Source organism: Euprymna scolopes, chromosome 35 (genome assembly GCF_053919585.1).
Source record: "Euprymna scolopes isolate OS-2025 chromosome 35, ASM5391958v1, whole genome shotgun sequence".
Taxonomy (NCBI): domain Eukaryota; kingdom Metazoa; phylum Mollusca; class Cephalopoda; order Sepiida; family Sepiolidae; genus Euprymna; species Euprymna scolopes.
In genome coordinates, this window is record NC_136516.1 from 72815000 (window position 1) to 72834077 (window position 19078).

Below are 19078 nucleotides of genomic sequence, written 5' to 3' on the forward strand. Positions count from 1 at the left end.
AATCGTGTAAGGGATTTTCTGGTTGTTTTAAGGACCAGGTGCACAACTTGCAGAATCACTGAGGCTAGCGTACACTACACACAAAGTGATGTGCATCATTAAAAGTAGCAATGGTCCAGACAGCTATATTAAATTGCTGTCCCTGTTGTCAAGGGCTGAGTGAAGAAAGTGATTATGGGAAGGTCATACGTGTGGTAATAGAGCACAGTACTGATGGAAGGCAGCATATATTCATTTAACTTAAATTTTGTTTCAAATCATTTTCCAGTGAGGGGGAAGAAGCAAAGAGAAAGAGAACAATGGTAATCACTAATTAATTATATCTTGTTTGCCTTTTTCATTTTATATGTCCATGCACGGTGTGCTCCCTAACAAACTGTCCTCTTCTCTCTCATGCTCTCTTTTTTAGCCATATGACATCATCCGTTTCTGTTATATTCCCATAGTCTTGCAATCATCACCTCAAGGTCATAAAGTTGACTCTGGCTGAACTTGTTGTTCTCAGCTAATAAGGTCAAAGGTTACATCGACTGAAACATTGGAAATCACACTCAAGATTAGAACAGTAGTCCGAATAATCCAAATAATACATTTTAATCAATGAAAACCTAATTTTTTACATGTCTCACTTAAGGTTTAAGTTTGCCATATATGATGTCTATGATAGCGTCACAAGTAATATATTTTTTTTAATCATTGGAATATATATATATATATTTTTTTTTTTTAATCATTGGAATATATATATATATATATTTTTTTTTAATCATTGGAATATATATATATATATATATATATATTTAAAAAAAAATTTTTTTCACATATATTTCAGGAATGTAATTCCTAAATATGGAGAAGTTTATTTCCGTGCTTGGCAGCTGAGTAATGAACAAATTCGACCAGTGAGTATCATTTGCATAAGTAATTCTTTCTAATACTGATTAATAACTTTTAACATGTATGTTAATAACCTTTTTATACACAGTCATGTTTTATTATGGGTGTCCAGGTGTTTGGAGGTGTATGTTGAGCAAAAAAAAAAAAAAGGTGGTAGTAGGCAGGCAGGTTTGAACCCATACCGCGAAGGAGGAAAAGAACTTGAAAAAAATATGTGATGTCTTTGCTGTTGCGCCCCTCACAAGTGACATAGATTTAAATTAAGGCTAGTCAGTCGAAAAGAGGAGATGACTTTCGAAATTCAAAAATATCAGCGAAAAAAGCAACCCTCTCCCTATAGAAAAGTGCGCTATTGAGGGTGAAGGAATTTGTGTTTTTAGCCAATTTTTCGATATTTATCACCCGAATGGCCGAGCTTCAAAACTATACCGATCTCGTGAAAATCTGTCGCCTCTGTCGAAAGTTTTAGGCAAACATACCAACATACATACATTTAGACAGACAGGTGAGATTTGTATTATAGATTATTAATGGATACATGGGACCCGGGTAGAATTTGACACATTGTCAGTTTTTAATGTGAGGAAAATCCAGCTCTACAAAAAGGAATTGGAACTGTGGCGCAGTGGATAAAAATGTTTAATTTCTACAGTTCCAGGTGAGCAATGTTTGAAGATAGCGGTTTCAATCCTACTCAAAGCCGGCCAGAAGACTAGTTGGCCAAAACGTGGTGAGACGACAACAACTATGGAAGGCAGTAATTACTAGATACAGTTAAGAGATTCAGCATTCCTATCCCATTGCAGTTAACCACCTGGCGAAGGCCAGAGGAATAGTTTGCCAAAGCGTCATGAAACAACAAGTATAAAGATGAGGATAATTGTTCACAAATAAATAAAATATGAATTTTGTTGTTTTTAAATAAATATTTCTTTGAATTTCAGAAATTTGAAACCAATTGTCTCCAGGATCTCATGTATCATGCAATCCACGTCTCTGGGATTCAGCTGGTGAAGAACTTACGAAAAGTAAGTATATTTGGATAGAATTGTAATTTTTATATCGAATATACTTCAGTGATTGCTGAAAAAAAAACAAAAAAATTCACGGAATTATAGTGCAATGGATAAAGGCATTGAATATTAGTTGGTTCTAAGTGACAGTGTTCTGGAAGTTGATGGTTCAATCCTTACAACGGGTGATAATAACAAACAGGGTTATGATACCATTGGTAAAGGTATGAATCCCATCATCTCCAATATGAGTGTGTCTATTAGAACTGTTTAAAATAAGAGTTTAATGTAGTTTGCTTAAAGCATTGTTTAGTGTGTATATCATGTTAGTTTATAGAAGACAATACAACGCAGAGTTGTAACGGATTGTCGCAAACTGAAACAAATTAAGACATAGAATGGTGGAATGACTTACGCAGACTTCAACTTTTTATTAATTAATCTATGATCTAAAAGGCAGTTGTATGTGTGTTTGTATGTCCAGCTAAAAGTCAAAAGCTACAAAACAAGCACCTACAAAGTTGACATATTCTTGATTGGCATTGTTCTGGATGAATAATATTTTAAATTTAAAAAGCATTTTTCATTTTTTAGCAGTCAACTGAGACAAGTTTTGTCAATGGCAGGGTTGGTTTTTCAATATAAAGGAAATGTAAATAACTTATATTATTTTGAAACGAGAGAGCAATGGCCTGGGTGGAAATGAAAGTGGGTTGGTGAGAAGGATATGAAAAAACAGAAAAAAGATTGAGAGATGGATAAAGAGTTTTTTTTTTTTTTTTTTTTTTTTTTTTTACATGGGTGTCACCACTTATCAAGGCCCAGAGGCCACTCAAGGATAAGGGTTAATAGGTATACATTAGTCATTGTGATTTTAGCATAGTAAACAGTGGGAATTTTGTAACTTGGATCACTTAGGGGGACGATTCAATTAGAACTTGTTCACATTGGACTTTTTCTTTTCTTTTTTTTTTCACAGGTATCACCACATTATCAAGGCCAAGAGGCCACTCAAGGATAAGGGTCAAAGAGCGTACAGTAGAAATTGGACAATATAATAATCATTAGTAATGAAAATTTGTTAAATTTGATAACTTATATGGAACGACTCATCAAGAACTTATTTACGTTAGACTTGAAGACAACCATATTGTAGTCAGCCGGAAAGCAGGAAAACGGAAGACAATTCCACAGGCGTGCAGTTCTAATAAAAAAGCTTTGTTCATGGAATCTACGTTTAGGTTTAGGCACAGATAAAGAGTGGGGGGAATTATTGATAGTGTTTACAGCTAGACGAGTGTTTCTTGTGAAAGTTTTGCGAGGGGGGACCATAGATTGAAGCTCAGTCGAACACTTTCTATGAAAATAACGATAAAGCAGAGACAAACTCGCAACATCTCTTCTGTGAGATAGAGGTTGCAAGGAAGAGAAAAGGACATCTCCTACGAGGCTACGAAGTCTATTTTGAACTCTATCAAGGCAGGACAAGTCCTTTCTAGCAGCTCCTGCCCAGATGTGGCAACAGTATTCCATCCTTGGACGTACCTGGCTCTTATATAAATAGAGAATTGCATCAGCAGTGAGATATCTACTGGATCGATAGAAAGATCCCACCATTTTTCCAGCGGCCTTGGCAACAGATTTGATATACGTGTTCCATTTAAGATCAGGAGTAATGGTCAAGCCCAGAAGCTTGTCAAAACTTGAGGCCTCCTGAAGACGAGAGCCATTCATTTCAATTGATGCCAGATGTGGATCAGAATGTTGATGATGTAAAGAGAGAAGCTTGGTTTTAGATGCATTAAAAGTAACCAGCCACTCCTTTCCCCATTGTACTACATGCTCAAGATCAGAGGAGAGAGAATTGGAGAGAACTTGGTCGTTTACTGTCTTAGATGTGCTACCATAAGTGGTAGTGTCGTCAGCATAAATGTCTACAAATGATGTAAGGATGTGATTTGGAAGATCATTAATGTAGATCAGGAAAAGAGTTGGGCCCAGGATGGACCCCTGAGGGACACCGGCATTAATACTGTGGGCTTCTGATTTTTGCCCCTCAACTACTACTCTTATGAACCTATCAGAAAGAAATGATTTAATAATTGAGAAGACATTTCCAGCTATACCATAGCTAGAGATCTTATGAAGTAAACCTTTATGCCATACCCTATCAAAGGCCTTAGATATGTCAAGAGCAATTGCCCTAGAAAGGTTGCCTCCGTCGAGAGATTTGCTAATCCTATGAGATATAACTGTAAGCACATCTGCTGTAGATCTAGCAGAACGGAAACCATATTGAGTGTCACTAAGAAGGTTATTTTTGTTGAGATGGTTGATTACTTCTGTATTTAACACAGATTCCAGCAACTTACTCATGACGCACAGGAGACTTATTGGCCTGTACTGAGAGGGAGATGAGCGATCACCTGAATTCTTAAATACAGCGCATACTGATGAAATTTTCCAGGGAGATGGGAAGCAATTCTCCTTAAGACAACGTTTAAATAGTTTTGTAAGTATGGGCGCTAGTTCAGGTTGAAGTTTTTTGAGTACTATAATTGGAATACCGTCCGGGCCAGTTGCTTTACTGGAATCAAGGTTTTTGATTAGCTTGGCAACATCACGTACAGATATACGTATATCACATAGTGTGTTTTCAGATACAGGAGGAAATATTGGGGGTTGGCGGCCTTGATCGCAAAAGGTAGAATTAGCTGCAAAGTTCTTGACAAAGAGTTTGGCTTTTTCTGATGCTGACAAGATATAGAAATCTTAATATAAATGTTACACATAACTTTTAACTTCTAGTTTTTATGACTCCAGGCAACGCTGGATAGCCTTGCTAGTATAATACATACTTATATATATGTTTTATTGTTGGTCCCCCAAATTATAGGAGAGAGACCTATGTTTTCAGTGGCGTCCATGTGTCTGCTTGTTAGTCCAGACGATTGCCAGATAACCGTCCATTAGTTTTTCTTGAAATTTTGCCACAAATTGTATTTAATTAAATAGATGTGCACAGTAAAAAAATTTTTTTTTTTTTTACAAAAATTCCTGTTGTGCCCCAGGGGCTCAAAAGAGGTCAAAAATGCCCCCCAAATGGCCAAAAATTACACGTTTTGACCTATAACTTTTGATCCATCTATTAGATTTTTCTGAAACTTGGTCAAAATGTGGAACCCATTGTTCTTAATATAAATCCAATATGTGTGACCTTGGCAAATTTCTGGTTCGCATCCTCTGGGACTTTTAGTGCTAAAAACGCCCCTTTTTGTGGCTCTTTTTTCATATTCCTCAAGAAAAACTTGATATATCTGACTATATAGTGGTTTTACACGGTGGTCAACTCAAATATACATGTGTTAAAGCCTGAAACTGCACTGTTATCCATTTACACTGGGATTCGGCATCTCCAGGGGCTCAAAAGAGGTAAAAAAAAGCCCCAAAATGGCCCAAAATTATATTTTTTGCCCCACAATGTTTGATCCATTCATTAGATTTTCCTGAATCTTGGCCAAAATGTGGAGGCCATTGTTCTTAATATAAATTCAGTATGGGTGAACCTGGCAAAATTCTGGTTTGCATCCCTCTGGGACTTTTAGGATTAAAAAAACGTGCCTTTTTTTTTTTTTTTTTTTTTATATATATATATTACTCCAAAACTTGATATGTATGTCTACATAGTAGTTTTCCATAGTGCTGAATTTAAATATACATGTTTTAAGGTGTGAAACAGCACTGTTTGTCCATTTTCACTAGGATTCGGCATTCCCAGGAGCTCAAAAGGGGTCACAAGAAAGTTTTGTATCGCAGAATTGAAGAAACAGGTGTTCCCAATGTTGACGAGTCTGACAGGGGGAAGCGTGTTGCTTGGAATGATTGAATTGTAATCATGAGAAGTGGTTTGGGGGAGTACCCCAAAAGCACCGTAATTTCTTGAGATGCTCAGGCACCATGATTGGGCCAAAAAGAGTGAAAAAATGTGATAAGTTCAAATCAAATTACTCAATTTTTAACTATGATTGAAGTAATATTTGTTTTTAGGACTAACTCAACCTTCACACTTCTTACAGTCATCATTTCTTCACTATCTTTTGTGGCATCATTTCACATGCAGCACCAGAGGGGGACCACGCACACGCGGCTTGTTTATATCCTTTCTATATTCTTGCATCAGGGTGTTCTAATGAAAGTTGCGACCAAGGCTGCCAACCCCCAATATTTCCTCCTGTATCAGAAAACATGCTATGTGATATACAAATATCTGTATGTGATGTTGCCAAGCTAATCAAAAACCTTGATTCCAGTAAAGCAACTGGCTCTGACGATATTCCAGTTATAGTACTCAAAAAACTTCAACCAGAACTGGCGCCCATACTTACAAAACTGTTTAAACATTGTCTTAAGGAGAATTGCTTCCCATCACCCTGGAAAATCTCATCAGTATGCGCTGTATTTAAGAATTCAGGTGATCGCTCATCTCCCTCTCAGTACAGGCCAATAAGTCTCCTGTGCATCATGAGTAAGTTGCTGGAATCTGTGTTAAATACAGAAGTAATCCACCATCACAACAAAAATAACCTTCTTAGTGACACTCAATATGGTTTCCGTTCTGCTAGATCTACAGCAGATGTGCTTACAGTTATATCTCATAGGATTAGCGAATCTTTCGAGGGAGGCAACCTTTCTAGGGCAATTGCTCTTGACATATCTAAGGCCTTTGATAGAGTATGGCATAAAGGTTTACTTCACAAGATCTCCAGCTATGGTATAGCTGGAAATGTCTTCTCAATTATTAAATCATTTCTCTCTGATAGGTTTATAAGATGGGTTTAATGGTTGATGGGCAGAAATCAGAAGTTCACCAACTCTCTTCCTGATCTGCATTAATGATCTTCCAAATCACATCCTTACATCATTTGTAGACATTTATGCTGATGACACTACTATCTATGGTAGCACATCTTAGACTGTAAATGACCAAGTTCTCTCCGATTCTCTCTCTCCTCTGATCTTGAGCAAGTGGTACAATGAGGAAAGAGGTGGCTTGTTACTTTTAATGCATCTAAAACCAAGCTTTTATCTTTACATCATCAATGCTCTGATCCTCATCTGGCATTAATTGAAATGAATAGCTCTCATCTTGAGGGGGCCTCATATTTCGACAAGCTTCTGGGCTTGACTGTTACTTCTGATCTGAAATGGAACACGTACATTAAATCCATTGCCAAGGCCGCTGGAAAAATGGTGGGATCGTTCTATCAATCAAGTAGATATCTCACTGCTGATGCAATTCTCTATCTATATAAGAGCCAGGTATGTCTAAGGATGGAGTACTGTTGCCACATTTAGGCAGGAGCTGCTAGAAAGGACTTATCCTGCCTTGATAGGGTTCAAAATAGACTTCGTAGCCTCGTAGATGTCCTCTTCTCTTCTCTGCAACCTCTTTCTCACAGAAGAGATGTTGTGAGTTTGTCTCTGCTTTATCGTTATTTTCATGGCAAGTGCTCAACTGAGCTCCAATCTATAGTGCCCCCTCGCCAAACTTTCACAAGAAACACTAGACTAGCTGAAAACATTATCAATAATTTTCCCTACTCTTTACCTGTGCCTAAACCTAAACGTAGATTCCATGAACAAAGCTTCTTTCTTAGCACTGCACGCCTGTGGAATTGTCTTCCGTTTTCCTGCTTTCCAGCTGACTACAATATGGTTGTTTTCAAGTCTAACGTAAACAAGTTCTAGATGAGCCGTTATATATAAGTTAACAAATTTACCAAATTTCCATTACTAACGATCACTTTATTGTCTACTGTACACTCTTTAACCCTTGTCCTCGAGTGGCCTCTTGGCCTTGATAAGTGGTGATCCCTTTGTGAAAAAAAAAAAAAAGAAAGAAAATGATATATTTCGGGAATATTTTTTTACTTCGTTAGATGTGTGTTCAACTTTAATGCAAAAATATATATATATATATATATATATATATATATATTGACCAACAAACAATCTAAAGACAATCATGCTTATTTAGCATAACTATTTTTTAAACAGTTTATAACAAATTAATGTTTGGTGTTAGACATTGTAAAATATTTGTTTTTTTTCGTAATATTACATTGTAATTTAGCTTTCAAGCGCACCTGATGTATATTTTATTTTATAAAAATAAATATCATTACACAAAAAAGTGAATTCAAGTTCTTCTTTATCTTGGTCTTCTTTGGGACATAGACTGCATACAACGTGTATGTCCCATGTGCAAACGTGTATGTTACACTAAAAGCGAGAAGGGAGCGGGTGCTTAGCTGACTGACTGGCTGACTTACAAGCTGTGTTTTTCCCTTTCCCTTCCTTTCTAATCTTTAGTTAATTACGCCATATTTTTCTGAAGTGAATTGCTTTATTTTTTCTTTTGATTTCATTAGGCACTTATTTAAAAGATAAATGAACTTATCTATATTATTTTAATTGGAATTCATTATTGAGATGAGTATTATTTATATTAGTTTATTTATTGCGGACTATTATTCTCATCTCTATTAGTTGTTGAAACAACAACTAATAGAGACAAGAATAATAGTTCGCAATAAATAAATGAACTTGTATCAAAATTACAGAGATGATAATGTTCATCTGTTTAGATGAATACTAGCGGTGGATGCCAAGCCTTGCTCGGTTGTAAAATACGCTTAAATATAAAATAAAATCAAGTGCGCTTGAAAGCCAAATACAACGTAATATTAGGAAAATAAACAAATATTTTACTTGTTTGAAATTTATCACAAATATATTTCAGAGGTATACTCCATCTTCAGTGTGTTTCTTTTTTTTTTTTTTCTTCTACCGTGCCATGTTGTAAATTTAGAGAAATAAATTTGTAAAGAGCCGCGCGTTGTTTCTAGCGGTTGTATTTGGAAATGTTTGAACTGTGCGTGGGCAACACGAGAATAACATCAAAGAATGAGAGTTCATATAGAAACGTTTTAAATTGAATAAAATAAAATATGCATCAAGTGCGCTTGAAAGCCAATCATGCGGATTTTATATTTATTAGAGCCAATTCTCTATTGAATATTATATTGTACCTAATATATAATACTGATTTCAAAAGATTAACAAAAGAATAACTTGGGTGCCATCAGCCAGAATTGAAACCAAAAAATTTAGCACTTCAGCCACGTTCCCTACCGTTTGAGCTATGAACAGATAGATGAGAAAATTTTAAAATGAAACCACTTCAGATGCAAATGTAATGGAAATATATTGGCAAGTTGAAATGAAAATTTTTGTATTTCAACTTGCCTACTTCTGTATGTGTTATTTTTTTTTTTTTTTACATGGAGGTCACCACTTATCAAGGCCCGGAAGCCACTCAGGGATAAGGGTTATTGCGTGTACAGTAATCAATGGGATAGTATCATAGTAATCGTTAGTATTGGAGATTTGATAAAGTGTCTTATTTAAGGGGGCGATTCATCAGGAATTTCTTTATGTTGGACTCGAAGACATCCAAGTTATAGTCAGGTGGAAAACAGGAAGAGAATTCCACAGCCGTGCACCATCCAAACAGATTTTACTCGTTATAAACCATCTTTGGTGTATGATTACTATTTCCTGTTAAATTCAGTGTCATGTGACCAGGAGTTTAAGAATATTTGTGACCAGTAATCTAAGAGTTTATTGATTAAATATTTTCACACACACACACACACACACATACATCTACTATTTAATTTATGTGTATATTTGTGAAATTTTTTAGTTTTCTATTTGCAGGAAATTTATAAATGAAATATTTATTATTTAGAATTTTGGTTTCAAATATCTCAAGCAATAGCGAACTGGCGAAACCATCTTGTTATCTATGAAATGAAAAAGAAGTTTTGTTTGTAAATTGGAATTAAAAAATAAAAATGAATTTCTTTCTTTCAGATGCTTGCCTACATCCATCGACAAAAAAGGAAGAAAGGGGTTGATGAAATGTTGAATCGTCTTTATGCACCAATTCTATGGAGATCTTTAAAGGTTACTTTTTTTTTTTTCGTATTCTACACACACATATAATCATTCGCAAGTAGACTTTTGCTATGTTACAGCTTTTCAATATATACAAACAAGCAAATACCTGAAGCAAGGATTGAAACCTTACCATCTGAAGAAAACTTGGCTCTTCAAATCATTTTGCTATGAATTAACACCTGCTGAGAATAAGCAAAATCACAATCTGTCATATATATATATATATATATATATAGGTCCAAATATAAACCTTATTTTTTTTTTTTTTTTTTTACTCAAATAGTTCAAGAGCTACAAAGATAGGAGTGATACTATTAAAACGGGCAACTTTTTTGTGTTCCAGGATATATTTTTTTTTTACATAGTCACCACCATTGTCAATGTACTTTTACCAGCAATTCAGTAACATATCTGTTTCAGATACATGTCATGACAGGGATTGCTTTCTTGGTCTCACACTCAATATTTACAACAGAGGGATTAAAGTTTCAGCTTGTGAATGCATAAGTTCAGTCATCAAAGCAATTCCATATGCAATCCATTCGAGCAGAACAATAAAAAAAAAAAAATAGGAGGCATTACTTTTGGAACAACCTTTGTAAAGGTCGGGTCATTTGGCCTACGTGTGAGATCACAACACTTTAGTTGATTGATCACTGTAAATCCGTTCTTGTATAAATGTTTAATTTCACTTGAATATCGTTGTGGTTAACGTTGGTCATGTCATTTGTTCCTTGTTAATCGAGTCAAAGATGGCTTCGTTGCAGGGTTTGAATCCGGCAATAATAACTTCCTGCACTGAAAGATGAAACACTATTGTTTGTAGGTAAAATAATTATTTATTTTTTTGTTTTATTTTACTTCAGTCAAAGTTCTCAGAAATTAAGGGGCCCACTACTTGGGGCTAACACTTTAACTCTATATGAGATACATAGATATTCAAATCTTCCATTAAAGTTCTTTATCTCTCAAACACTGAGTTAGTAAAGAAATTGAGAACATAATTTTCTTCTCCCCAGTTATCCATTTTCATACGTTGCAGTATATCTTTCGTTTTCGTCTCTTGGTCTTACTGAATTTAAGGACAAGAATTTATCTAGTCTGGTGGAGTATCCAGCTTCGTGTTGTTACTTGATGTAATATCACTTGGAGAAGGTGCACCATTTCTCGTAAAAGCTGATGTAAGTTAGCGATAGTGAGGAGATCTTATTTCGGCAGAGAATACTTTTATTTTGAATATTTGATCAGGGTTTACTTCCAGGGAAAAATATCCTCATGCCAGGTTGTTCTGACAAATCCCTGTACAGAGAGACCTTAGACATTCGAGGATAGTGTCTAGTAGGCGTTCAACTTCTCTCTAGGCGTTATGCGCAGTGTAGACGATATTTGTTCTAAAGATTACCATCTAAGAAAAAAACAAGTTTAATTTTTGAGATTATTCATAAAACTGATCGGTTCTGTTGATTCCATTCAATGAACTCACCTTGAAAGGAAAACAATCCTTCAAAGCAACTAGTGTAATGTTATGACCCTTTAGGCTGTGATCATAGTGCAGTATCTGTTAACTGTGGCAAGCGGGGTCAAGGATCAAAACATTATTATTATTGTTATTGTATTCTTGTTAATTGATTTGAGTGACGGATGGTCGCTGGATCAGTTATTATGATTAGAAGAATAAACAATTAAATTGCGAAAGAAATGATTGATGTGTGAATCGCAAAAAGAATGTGAAAATAGAAAATATATGTAAACATTATTTTGGGGTTTTGAATAAACGAATAATTAGGTGGATTAGATTGGTATGAGACATGTAATTAGGTGACGTAAGAGAACACGTGATGTGGTTAGTTTTGGAGAGATTTAGAGAGTTGAGGATTGACCACCAGAGCAGACAGACGTCTAGACAAGGGTGGACAGACAGCTAGGAGCGGGCTGTATGAACAGAAAATGTAGACTAACTGCAGATCCTGTGAAAACCAATTGAGACAACTGTAATAAATTTATATTATAAAAATATAAAGAGTTGTTTTAATGGTTTCACAAATAAGAATAGTTGTCTCAATTGGTTGGTGCTGATCGCTTCATGGTTGTCACGAAGCAGCGGGAAGATACAGAAGAACTCTTCAAGAAAAAAGGTATGAAGCATATATTATTCTTCTTACATATGAACTGTAAAAATATCCCGTGTGATAAGTCTGATACAACATGATTCAGTTTACACGTCAATATCATGTCCTCCTAGCTAAACAACATACATACGATTTATACGTTGATTATCTGTCTGTTAAAAGAACAATATCTTACATCCACTAGATAACACATGACACGTTTAATATATCATCTCCTATAATATAAACCAATATACAACACTAGGACCTTGGCTTTAAATGGTTAAATTTAAAATTTTGTATTCCTTATCAACAGTGCTTACTATAAACAGTGGACTTTCTATTACTTAACACATATGCGCTCGACCGGCGTCTTCTACTGTACCAGACATTGAAAACCTTATACTTCACCTGAAGAAAGACATGTCAAGCCTTACACTGCCGTGGCACATAAAAGGAAAATAAAAAAAAAAAAACCTACATTTTCCTGGTGAAGATTTTGTTATGAATCAAAATATTGAATTTAATTTTAATAAATAACATGTTGAATGAGATTCTGCACACCGTTAAATTTTGAATTTTGTGCCTATGTATATTCCAGGTTAGTATATCTCGGAGGTAAAAAATAAACAAACATTTCAATTTTAATGAGGTTAATGTCAGAGTGCTCAGTACCAAAGTAGGGCAAGATATACCTTTTATTTGTTTTACATAAGCATTAATATGTTCCTACACATTCATGAGCATGTTTCGATCAGCCAGTTACAAGTAACTGGAGACCACTGCAGGCAATATTGCTTTTACAAAGGTTAAGTCCGATGGACTTAGCTTGTAAATGGCTGATCGAAACCTGTTCATGCTTATGTAAAACAAATGAAACATATATATTATATATTATAAAGTTTGTTGATTTAAAAGGATGAGGCAGTTTCTGAAGAAAATTTTTAATGTGAAAGCTCAATGTGAAGCCCAGCATGCATAATTGTTAAAAGAAAGAATACAATATAAACATAACCCAATCTCATTATAAATTTATTTCAACTCAGCTCATTTGAAAAGGCCCATTTTTGGGTTGAAATAAATTCATAATATTGGGTTAAGTTTGTGCTGCATTTGTTTTTTCTTTGAACCCTTATATATATATATATATATATATATAATCGAAATAAGACACTGATTAGAAATCAGAAGAAAGATCCTGATAGATACTACTTGAAGTAATACTTTCAGGGCAATCCTAGCTAAAAAGGAGAAGCTCAATATTTAAGCATAGAGCAATATATAAGTTTAGTGGTTATATTTAAATTCTGAAAAAACAACATAGAACCATATATTCAAGTTAAGAATTTATTGTTAACTCTTCTTAAAGTGTTTAACATGTTTTATTAACTAAGCTCTAGTGCTCCTGGCCTTTAGTTTCATAATTAAAACGAAATATTATACAATATAAGCATGTTTTTGTGTTTATTTTTTCATGTTCTATTCTTTAATTTGACATAATAGTAAAGTGTTTGCTAATGGGCCGGGAGACTGGGTTCAATCTTTGGTTGAGTCATATCAAAGACTTAAAAACAATACTTGATGCCTATTTGCTAAACACTCATCATTATAAGAGGAGGATCAAGAGCAAGTGGAGTAATTCTTGGAATTGAGTAGCACCCTCTTCTACATCTTGGTCTAGCAACTAATGAAAAAGAAGCCTTTGCGTTGCCTTCAACTATAGTTGGCCACTTTGCTTTATACACCAACATATATGTATATATGTGTGCATACATATGCTAACTGGTCAGGAAAGGAAAATCTATTCGGATTTTGTTTTTGATCCTGTTGTGAGACTAGCCACCCTCCTCACCATGTTTAGGACATATCCAGTTTCGTCACCAATGACTCAAACTTCTGTCACATATCTGCACATGAAAAGCAATTATAAAATTTTATGTCATTAAACATCTCTTCTTTTTTTCCAGGCCGCCAACTCTGTTGTGCGATTGAATGCTGTTTTCCTCCTGTTTGATATCTTCCCCCTACAAAATCCTCTTGTCGGTGTCGAAGAAAATAATAACCTCTTACAAAATCAGTTCAACACTTTTGACGTAAGTATTTTTACTTGGAATGGATTTGTGAGGTTGTAGCGTTAGTTTTAAGGAAAGTAGAAAATAGACGTTGGTTTACTCTTTGCAGCCTCATAACTCTCACTTATTTTGTACTTTAGTCTTCATAAGCAACGTTTTGACATAAGGGAAAGAATTGCCGTTTTGTGTCAGAATCTATTAGGGATTTTTATTATTGGCCTCCAAAATCAAGAGATTAGACCATTCCTGTAATGATTTGATCCCTGTTGATTGCAGTGTAATGCTGGTTCTGTGCAGTTCTAGTAGGTCCACTCTCCCAGGCTTTACTTTCTCTCCTTGAGAAGAGGTTAGTTTATTGCTAATCACTTGAGGCGCCTTTACCAGGAATACCAACAGGTCTGCCCAGGCACTTTTTTCAGGTCAGGGTGTCCCTCCATTTAGGACACTGACTTCTCAGTCCTTGAAAAGGCCTTATTTCTATTATTACTTTGAAAAATCCTTGAAAATATTGAAAATATCCTGAAGAAGCCTTGAAAATTGTATTCTTTATGTCCAGTAAAAATTTGTGTTGCAATGTTTAAAATAAAATCAAAATAAATACTATTAAATTGTTTTTTTAAGTATTAATAAAATATTTTTTAAATATTGAATATAAACTCGAAATATGTTCTGAAATTGCATCACATTGTGAATACAAGAGTTATGTCCCTTTATCATGAAACTACCCAATGTTTTCCATATTATAACAATAGCTAGTTTCATGATAAGGGGACATAACTCTTGTATACACACTATTGGAAATTCAAAATTTTAAATTAAAACGAATACTGCGTGGACCCAATCTACAATGGGGACAATAACATTTAATTGCACTTGGTTGGCCAAATATAAGTGGGCCAGGGAATGTAAACAGACATTGTTTTGTATGTATATGAAAATGATTTTACCTGTTGTCAATTAAGTTTTTTGATTAATTATATCATTGTTTATATATCAAATTTTGTTTTGAAAACTTTAATTTTGTCTGGAAAAGGCCTTGAAAAACTTTAAAATGCCTTGAAAATGAACATAAAAAATCTGTACAAACCCTTGTAATGTGAACAGACATCTCACTGTACAACTTTTCATTTAAGATGACCAAAAAGATGTTTAAATTTACATTTTCTTAAGTTGAAGAAAAAACATTTTATTTTAAACAGAATCTGCTCATGGATTCCTGTCCCTCAATCCGAAGTCGGAGCATTTTGGGCGTTTGTCAAATTCTTTCGGCTTATTGGCAAATGATCCCAAAAGAAGTCATAAGAACATACGTTACAACATTGATTGAAGATCTTGCTTGGGATGGAGCTGCAGCTGAAGTACGAGAATCTGTGTTGAAGGTAAATTTTTTTTTTTTTTTTTTTCGATCCAGAAGAATAGATGACTGTTACATCAGGTGAAAACCTAGCCTTGGACTTTCTGTTTTAGTTTAAAATAAATAAGTAGATTGATATAAGAAAGAAAAGATGTGAAACTTTTAAACACGTTTTTATTATTTTTTCTTCCATTAAAGTCCCTTTGTTTGTTTTATGATTTTTGCCAAATCAGAAGAGCTTTTCCTCTTCATTTCTTCATCGCTATATATATATATATATATATATATATATATATATATATATATGTGTGTGTGTGTGTATTTTATTTCTCTTTCACACTTTCTCTTTCTTCCTCTCACTTTATATTTTTTTCTGTTTTTTTTTTTTTTTTTTCCTTTTTCTTCTCCCTTCCTTTTTTCGCCTTTCTTTTTCCCTCTTATGACAGTTCTCTCTGAAATCTGTGAATGTTAATTCTGCTATGAAGACTGACTTCAAACAATTCATGAAGAGGCTAGGGAGTTAGACTACTACGCCCCCCCCCCCTCTTTCTCAGAGGACACTTTCTTAATTTTGATTTTTGTAATTGAAACTGATTGAAGTTGTACCGGGGGGGGGGGGTATTCTTTGTGTTGCCCTCTCCCCACACACAAACAAAAATAAAAAATAAATATAGTTGGATCATTTTTCTATTCCAGAATGCGTCTTACACCTGACGCAATTCTCTACCTATATGAGCCAAATACATTCTAAGATGGACTACTGTCTGTTATCACTAGGGCTATGACAACAGCATATTCTTTTCCTTGTTTTGATTCTCAGGTATATTTCCATTGATATCTTATGTGTGTTTATGTAGAGTGATGTGATCCTCGGCCGATTGTGTCTAACTTTGTCGGATATATACTCGAGAGTAAAAACAATGAAAAGAATATGCTGTTGTCATAGCCATCACATCTGAAAAGGTACAAAACCGATTTTGAAATCTTGTAGGCAATACCCTTTTCTCCTCACTTTCTAATAGAGGACCTGCTGCTCGTCTATCATTATTTTTGTAGCACGTATTTGGCTGAGCTTCAGTATATGGTCTTTTCCCCGCTCCACATCATCAACCATTCACAAGAAAAACTTGTCTAGCTACAACTGCTGTCAATAGTTTCCCTTTCTTACTCTCTTTACATAAAACTAAACGAAACTCTGATGAGTAAAGTTTCTGCCTGTCTGTGGAACACAATACCCCAGGGTTCCTTCCCTGCTAACTACAACATGGTCGTTTTCATGCCCAATGTAAACAAATTCTTATTGAGCCATCTTAATCGAATTATGCCTAATCACTTCAATCATTACAGTGTTATTTCATTGTTCACCTGATATCCATTCAACCTTTATCCTTGACTTGCCTTTGTGCCTTAATAAATTATAACAACTTTATCAAAAAAAAATCATTTTGATTTCAGATTTTTTTTTTACCATTAGTTACTCGCATCCCTGAACATATTTCCTATTAAAAAATTTTCTATAGATGCACGTAAAAAAAATTTGTAATGTGCTTCAGCATATTATTATTTGCTGAATCTGCCCAACATTGCCTGGAAGTCTTTTTTTTCAGTTTTGTAACTTTTATTTTTTTGCTTTCTGTAAGAAAAAGTTGTATAGAATTTATTGAGTAATAAGAAAAAAGGGTTACCAATTATAAAGACAAACTCTTTTTCCAAATTTTAAAACAGTTTTATTTGCACATTGTTTTGACAGAAAAATCCAGCAAAAGATTGTAACTTTTTTTTTTTTAATTTTTTTTTTATTTATGTATTTACTTTCTTTTTTTTTTTTACAGAAAAATAAATAAAATTTTATCCGTCGAGGAAACAACTCTTCACTTAAAAAATGACTCTTCCTCATTTTTATCTTTTTTCTGGTAATTAGCTAAAAATCATTCATAATATAAAAATGTCTGTCTAAATAATGTTTTTAAACTGATTGTAATGTCTTTAACAAATTTAGAAGAAATACCATAGCACACACAGTTGGGTGAGCATGCATCATTTGCCCAGTTTTGGTTTTTACATCCAATTGTGCCATGCATATTAAATCTTTTTCGACTTAGATGAACACATTGCACATCTGTTCAATTTAACATTTGCTATCCGATTCCTGAAAAGAAAGAAAACAGTTTTACACACAGTTTAGTGAAGGAAGTGCCTCCAAAGCAAAGTGTTTTAATTGGATAATGTATCGATCACTCTGTGTGAAACAGTCATCATCTGTCCTGTGGTGTGGCTGAACTTTAAGACACAAAAGATCACCTTGCAACCAACTTCCTCGAACTTTTCCTGATCTTCTGCTTTCCTGTGCACATTACTCTAGACAAGACATATCCACTCTTGGATGTTGTCCTCCCGTCTCTTTCTTTGTTTGTCCCGACTTCTTTCTCCCGGTACACCTCTTTGCAGGATTGTCTTTGCAAAACCTGATGAATGTGGCACATAGCATTTCACTTTCCTCTTTATATGAGTCTGTTCTTTTTTTTTCTTTTCTTTTTTTTAAAATTATATTTCACCCCAAACAAGGCACATTGCCACTTTGATGTAGGGGGCTACTATCAGGGACATAAGCTACAGAGATACTATGTAGGGAGTTGGGCAGCAAGATGTCGGTTCAAGTTACACTTGAACTTCTGCATGTCAGTACAGTTGGGGAAGCAGGGACCCGGAAGAGAATTCCAAAGTCTAGCTGTCCTAGGGAAGAAACTACTGGAGTAGAAAGCTCTCTTACAACTTGGGATCTCTACTGTGTAGGGGTGGGATTTAGCTGCTTGTCGAGGGTATTTAGTGTTTGCAGTTCGTCAGAGCATTCACCATTAAAATGCTTGTAGAACAGGCAAAGGGATGCAACATTTCGTCGGTGGGACAGAGGCTGAAACTTAGATGACAGTACAGGACCTATCAGGTTGGCGACTCTCTTTTGAACCTTGTCTAGGAGCGAGAGACTAGTAGTAGATGCACCAGCCCAAATACGATAACAATACTCCATACATGGGTGAATGGTGGTCTTATAGAAGTACAATATACTTTCAAACGTTAGTAGCTTTCTAGCACAGTAGAGAGAGCCTACCTTCTTCGCAGGGGTCCTTGCAATGCTCTCAATGTAATTGTATCAACTCATGTTTCCTGTGAACGTTAGACCGAGGAGTTTAAAAGAAGTACTTTCAGATAATGAGTCTTTGGCCATTTCTATTGGTGGTAGAGAAGGTTTCTTGTAATTATTGAAGGAAACAAGTTTAGTTTTGGCAGCATTGAATGTGACCGTCCATTTTTGTCCCCATTCCACTACAGATTGGAGGTTGTCCTCTAATGTTTCTTCCATTTCTTTAGATATGTGTTCATTTGTTTTCCTGTCGTGCCTGTTATAGTGCGTGGTGTCATCAGCATATATACCCATCTTACAAACAATTTTGTCAAGGAGGTCATTTATGAATATTAGGAATAATAGAGGTCCAAGGATATTTCTTCATTAGCAATTTGGTCCATTATGAGATGCTGAGGATCTTTCGGAAGCATCTAACATCTGTGGTCTGCATTCTGATCTCTAAGTCTGCAGTTAGGGTCTATGGT

The 19078-nt window shown here is 34.9% G+C and overlaps 1 protein-coding gene across 2 annotated transcripts in view; it reads left to right on the plus strand.

The window, feature by feature from the left end:
* The window catches only part of LOC145259925 (condensin-2 complex subunit G2-like), a 157853-nt gene that overhangs the window by 72679 nt on the left and 66096 nt on the right, over positions 1–19078 (plus strand). For both annotated transcript variants that reach the window (XM_080117886.1, XM_080117885.1), the window contains 5 exons: positions 833–902; positions 1842–1925; positions 9849–9941; positions 14011–14136; positions 15315–15494. In XM_080117886.1, the coding sequence (XP_079974012.1) occupies positions 833–902; positions 1842–1925; positions 9849–9941; positions 14011–14136; positions 15315–15494 (553 nt within the window). The remainder of the gene's footprint in view (positions 1–832; positions 903–1841; positions 1926–9848; positions 9942–14010; positions 14137–15314; positions 15495–19078) is intronic.